Source organism: Strix aluco, chromosome 8 (genome assembly GCF_031877795.1).
Source record: "Strix aluco isolate bStrAlu1 chromosome 8, bStrAlu1.hap1, whole genome shotgun sequence".
NCBI lineage: Eukaryota > Metazoa > Chordata > Aves > Strigiformes > Strigidae > Strix > Strix aluco.
In genome coordinates, this window is record NC_133938.1 from 145,697 (window position 1) to 151,696 (window position 6,000).

The 6,000-nt window shown below is 56.5% G+C and overlaps 1 protein-coding gene across 1 annotated transcript; it reads right to left on the minus strand.

Moving 5' to 3' along the window:
• Positions 1-578: 578 nt before the first annotated feature.
• Positions 579-5,798, minus strand: LOC141926763 (uncharacterized). Its single transcript, XM_074833153.1, has 7 exons — positions 5,675-5,798; positions 5,092-5,238; positions 4,960-5,022; positions 3,633-3,658; positions 3,426-3,542; positions 2,684-2,880; positions 579-2,407 (listed from the first exon to the last, which is right to left on the minus strand). The coding sequence occupies exons 1-7, from the start codon at positions 5,796-5,798 to the stop codon at positions 2,110-2,112; spliced, it is 972 nt and encodes a 323-aa protein (XP_074689254.1). The 3' UTR covers positions 579-2,109.
• Positions 5,799-6,000: the final 202 nt, after the last annotated feature.

Below are 6,000 nucleotides of genomic sequence, written 5' to 3' on the forward strand. Positions count from 1 at the left end.
CTGCACTTGTTGCTCAGACTTCCTCCGCTCCTCCTGCCGCTCTCTCTTGTCTTGCGGGTCCTTCTGCACGCGATGTTTGTCTCTTCTTTCTGCTCCACCACCAGCTGTTGCAAGGGCAAGAAGACGCCGTCGGGTCTGAGAGGGTCGCCGGCCCCCGGACAGAGCTCGCCACAGCACCACCCGAATCTCAGCCCCTCCCCCCCCCCGCCCCGCCCCACCCCGCCAAAAACTCACAGATCGGCTTTACTCACCCAGTTGCTGCTCCAGTGCTTCCCGCAGAGACGACTGCGACGGCCACTCCTCTGCTCGGACTCCTGGTCGCGTCTGGCGGGGCTGCACCCGCCCCCTTCCCCTCAGGCGGCCGCTCCGCCCCTCACAGCGGCGCGCGACTTTCCCGCCCTTCCCCTTCCCACAGGCGGGTCCCGCCCCCTTCCCCTCAGGCGGCAGCTGCGCCCCCGCATGGACTTTCCCGCCCTCACAGTCTATTACCTGGGCTACAGTACTTGATCTTGTCCAGAGAGTGGCGGTGTGGTTGCCTCTTGCCTCTCTGCCTATAAGCAGCGAATGCCGTAATCCAATTATAACTGAAGCGAATTTTGTGTTTTATTAGCTGCTATTAAAAAAAAAAATATTTTAGGGAAGTATACACACAGGGATACTTTTGTAACTGAGTGATCTGTTTAACCATCCTCCAAACCTTAATATACAATACTATTAGAAGTAGTAAACATAATAAAGTTAGAATTAGGAAAATCAGACCGAGTCCTGTTGGTGGTGGTGACCATCCAGATAAGCTTTCCCACCATCGATGTTCTTCAAGGAAAGAAAAGAGAACTGTCTCGGGGCGGAGGGGGGGGAAGGCTGAACAGGTTACCCCTTAGGATGCAGCATAAATCCATCTCGTACTGAGTTTCTTTTACTCCATTGTTGTCACTAGCATCCCATGCTAGAGGTAGGGGGGGTGCATCTACAATTGGTGAAGGTTTAAATGGCTGCTGTAATGCTCGTGGGTCAAGTATTAATAGGCATTTGTAATTTAGATATGTTTTTAATTCGAGTATCAGAGTTTTAATCGCTTCTTCATGTTCTGAATGCCAACTCCACCGTTTTCCTTTTTGTAAAAGCCAATGCAGTGGACAGGCAATGGAGAATCCAGGTACCTGTTTTCTCCAATATCCTAAAGTACCCATTACAAAGCTGTTGTAATTTTTTTTCTAGATTGGGGCATTTCTGATTGTTTCTACCCCCCTCTGGGAGTCTGGTAAAGGTATGCTGGCTACCCTCCCATGTAAATGCAAATTTTTGTTTTGCCTTCTTCCCCTAAGGGAAAAACCATGTCTTTGACATGTAGCACTACCAGCCAAGGACGTGCAGGGACTTGCAGCCTAGTCGTTAAGGCTGCATTGCTGGGGTCTGCCGCTGACAATGGGGCTGTACTTAAGCACTTAAATGCCCATAATGGCCTGTTCAACGCCACCTCCCCCTCTGGTTTACTGACTGGCCAAACAGGAAAATTGGGGGGGGGGGGGGGGCCGCGAGTTCTGGAAGTAATCTGTCGTTTTTCTAAATCTGCAATAGAAAGCTGCTTAGCAACTTATTTACTTACTTCTAGCAAGTTATAGTACTACTTATAGTATTTTTTAATATTGCTAAGAATCCTGCTTGCCCAGACTGTTCTGTGGAATTTTACCAAGGACTGCTGTGTTCATCAAAACAAAGCGGTTTACTGTGAAAATCTACCAAGAACTGCAGTGTTCAGCAAAATATCATGTTTTTGTCCTCGAGGAACAGGTGTGCTCTAACTAGTTGGGCCTCGGTAATGAGTAAAGATAGACATATACGGATGGTAGAAGTTTCATTGCTTCCCTTAAATAAGATAGCATGAGTAAACCAGCTGAAAAACATTTTTGTTTTTCAAGAAATTGGCTAAGAGAATCTGCGCATGCTCCGGGGAAAAAACAAGGTGAGAAAGACTACGAGCCTTCCTCCCAAAGACCCCGAAGACACGCCCCCCCCCAGGAGGCAATGCACAGGTGCAAAGATAACATAAACTGCTGACACCAGCCTCTAGAACTAACCCAGCCTTACTCATGCATATGTATGTTTGTGTTATGTAATCCAGTGAATAAGTGTATCCACACTCTGTAACGTTTTGGTAAAAAGTGCTGTTGGTGTGCAAGGTTTGTGGAGAAATCCCCTTGCACCCCGGCCGGAGTAAAACATACCTGCGTTATAACTCCATTTTGAGCTGTAGAGTCTTTTTCCATGAATCAGAGGCCACTGCAGATCCATTGCAAGCAGCAGGGAAAACGACAGTTCAGCGAGGCCTGTGCTGGTCATTATCAGCATCCCATGGTGCTGACGGCTGCAGTCTCTGTTGTGGCATAACTTCGTCAGCCAGAGCTTTCTGGGGGGAGGCAGAGTAAAAGAGTAAAGTCCATGACCCCCACGGCTCCCACAATGCCGACACAGCAGCTGAGGTACTGGCACCCACGGGCACACCGCCCCCCAGCCCGGGGCAGTCCCTTGCCAGCTCTAACCCCCCCGCCCCGCTTTCCTGCCTCCCTCCACCCTGCAAGGGCATTTCAGATGCCCTCTCGGACTGTCCCTTCAAACCACCCAACCACGCAACCCACTGAGCACGACCACTGAGCCCTAAAAGCCCTGACCACTGCAAAATTACCTTCTCCTCTTCTTCAGGAGCGCTGCAGCCGGAGTAAAGCAGCAGGCGCTCGGGATGGCCTTGAAGCCTGGGGCAACTTTCTCAGGCCTGTGGTAGCTCACCGCCCTGGATGTGACAGCTGTGACTCCAGAACTGCAGAACGGTTTGAGGTGCGAAGGGAACTCTTGCAGCTCATCTGGTCCAACCACGCCCTGGAACTAAAAAGTAGCCACAGCGAACAAAAGAGGGGACGATTTAAAAAGACAGAGAAGGCATTAAGGAAAGAGAAAAACTCACTAAAAAGACACTGAAGGGAAAAAGAACATTTTAAAAGCAACAGGTGTTGGTGAAATAAAGGAAAAAATGATCACACAAGGATACTGAACTAGAACAGAGGCACAGAAAAGAAAATTTAAAAAGCGGCAGCGCTAAGGAAACACGAAATAGCGACAGCAAACTAAAAGACGTAGAATGAAAATTTAAAAAGCGACGACACTAAGCGCAGAGATGGAAGATGAAAAAAAGGAGGGAGAGGCAGGACAAAAGCACAGAGAGAAATGAGAAAAGGGAGCAGTAGGACAAGAGAGAGAAAGTGAGAAAGGAAGGGGGAGCAGGACAGAAGAATAAAGAAGAGGAGAGGTCTAGGAAAGGGGCGGGGACGGCAGAAATAACAGCAGCATGGAAAAAAGAGGTCCAGGTGACGGGCAGGAAAGGACCGGGACGCACAAGACGTGTGACAGGGCCCTGAAGGCCCAGGACTCACCGCAGCTCTCGTTCTCGGCACTGCTGGGAGAATTTGACGGGTCAGATGCTTCTTTCTCCTTCCTTCCTCCTGCCCCTCTTCTTCTTCTGAAACTCCAGTCGCCTGGCTGTCCTCACCCTAAAAGAATACGCGGGTGTCTCTCACCTCTTACAAGACCAGGCTTCCGACACACGCAGCCTCGCTTGCTCGCGCACTACGCGGCCGTACCGCGCTTGGGGTGACACACGCAGACCCTGGGTGCACGCTGGCGGTCTGACTGTGAAGAGGGCTCCTTCCTCACGCAGAGAGGCAGGCTCTCTCTTCCTGCACTGGGAGGCGGGTGCTGCACAGATGGTCTTGATTTTCTCTTTCTTCCGCTTTCTCTGGTCTCTCCAGCTTCAGCCGCGGCAGCTCCTGTCCGCTGTCCACAGCCGGGAAGGGCTCCGCCTATCCCTTTTTGCCCCCGTGCCGTGAGAAGCGCAAGGCCGGGCAGAGACACCCCACACAAGCCCGAGGTGGGTGCAGTCAACGGCACCCCAGGGCAGGAACAGACAAGCACAGCCTCAGCACGGCCTCTGGAAGAGGGAAAGAAACAGCACTGACCATTATTGCTGTAGATCGCACGTGGCCGGAGCCCCACCTTCCACCTCCCACCGCGCAGCAAGGCATCACAGACCCCATGGACACCTACCAAGGTGCATGCGCCGTGCAGAGAGCCCACGGGGCACCACAGAGACGGGGGGAAGGCACCGCACACAAGACAGAACACAGACACCACAAATGACACGAGGACACAGACACAGGCCAGAACATGCACGTCCTGTGGGACAGACCCTGCTCTCTTCCCACAGACTTAAGGAAGCCTAAATAGCCCTCTCCACAGCCCTGATGGTAGAGCCTCTGCTGGCCCCACCCTACCCACGGCTTTTGCCCCTTGACTTACCTTTCAGAGAGCACGCTCCAGAATCCATCCTCATCAGGAGCACATCATCTCACTGGGATGCTCCTGCATTCACCAGGTTCCTCTCCATCACCTGCAAGACAGTGCGCGTCCAGTCACCGCAAACGTGGAGTTTGGCCTGGTGCACGCCGGCCTCCCAAGCTTCGGGGTCCCATGCCACCCCGACACCCACCCCCTCCTTTCCCCTGCAGCCCCCAGGGCCCTCCCACAACCCTCCACCTCTCACCTGCCTGCAAAACCAGCCAAACTGCATTCTGCTTTTGGCCCCCAAACCAGCTGCCTTAATGCCTCTTTATGAGCCCAAAAACCTGCCTGCTGAGCCTCTTCTCAAGTCCCAAAAATGCACGACTTGACCTCTGTTTCTGAGCCCAAAACCACACAACTCCGTCTGTTTCTGAGTCCCTCAATCAGCCACACGTGTCTGTTCTCAAGCCAAAGGAAGGCAAAACGTTGCCTCCATTTCAGGCCCACAGCACAGCTCACCCCGTCTGCTCTCTGACCCCCTCCGCAGTCCCCACGGGCGATGCCGACGGGTGGGGGGGGTGGGGTGAGGAAATGCAGCCACCCCACAGCCCTGCACTCCCAGAGACCCACGGGCAGCTTTGGGAAGCGCTTGGGGATTGCGGCACTTCCGGGAGACGCCACCGCGCATGCGCACTGCCGGGGCACGGGCACACCGGTCCTGGGGGAGCCGCGGGCAGCCCGCGGGAAACCGCACGAACCCGCCACAAAACCGCCCCTCGCGCTGCGCCACGGGGCCGCGCCGGTAGCGAGGACTGTGCCGTGCCGCGCGCGCGCGGGAGCGACGCAGCTGTCGGGCAGCCGAGTGCGCAAAAACTACAGCTCCCGGCGTGCCCCGGGGAGCCAACAGGGCTGACCGGAAACCCCGCTCACGTGACTACAGCGCCAGCCACGCCGCCCACGCACCCGGAAGCCCGGCCTCGCGCGGCCCCGGGAAGCGCCGCCGCCGCCCGGCTCCGACCCGGAGCGGCTTCTGCCGCCGGTCCCGCCGCACCGCGCGGCCCCCCCGTCGCGGCTTTACCCGGCAGCCGCCAGGCGACCGACCGCGCGGCCCCGCTCACCTTCTCTCTGCTGCTCCCTCGGCTCGCACCGGCTCCTCCTCCAGTACCTCCCCGGACAGGGAGGGGCCGCTGCCCGCAGCCTCACTGCCCGCCCCGGGGGCTCCTCCAGCCCGACCCACGCTCCCCCCCCCCGCCGCGGTAACTCTAGCGAGCAGGACCGGGATTAAGGCCAGGCAGCGTGTCCTCAGTGCAGCCTCTAGAAGAGGGCAAGAGGCAGCAGCACTGACCGTTATTGCCGCTGATCGCCCCCGGCACTTGTTCACGGGCGGCACCGGCGCTGCCGTTCCGCGCTTTGCGCTCCGAGCACCCGCCGACAGCGCGCACGGAGTGGGGGCGGCACTTCCCGAGCATGACCCCGGGCACGGCCGTGCGCGGGCGCGGTACGCGGGCTGCAGTACCCGTCTTTAACCACAGGGTGGCAGCACAGAACACGACAAACAGCCGCGCCGCTCCGCCAGCCCGGCCCCGCGCTGCAGTACCGACATTTACCCGCCGGGCGGCGCCATCGCCCCATCCCGCCCCTCGGAGCAGTTCCCGGCAGCAGAAATGACGC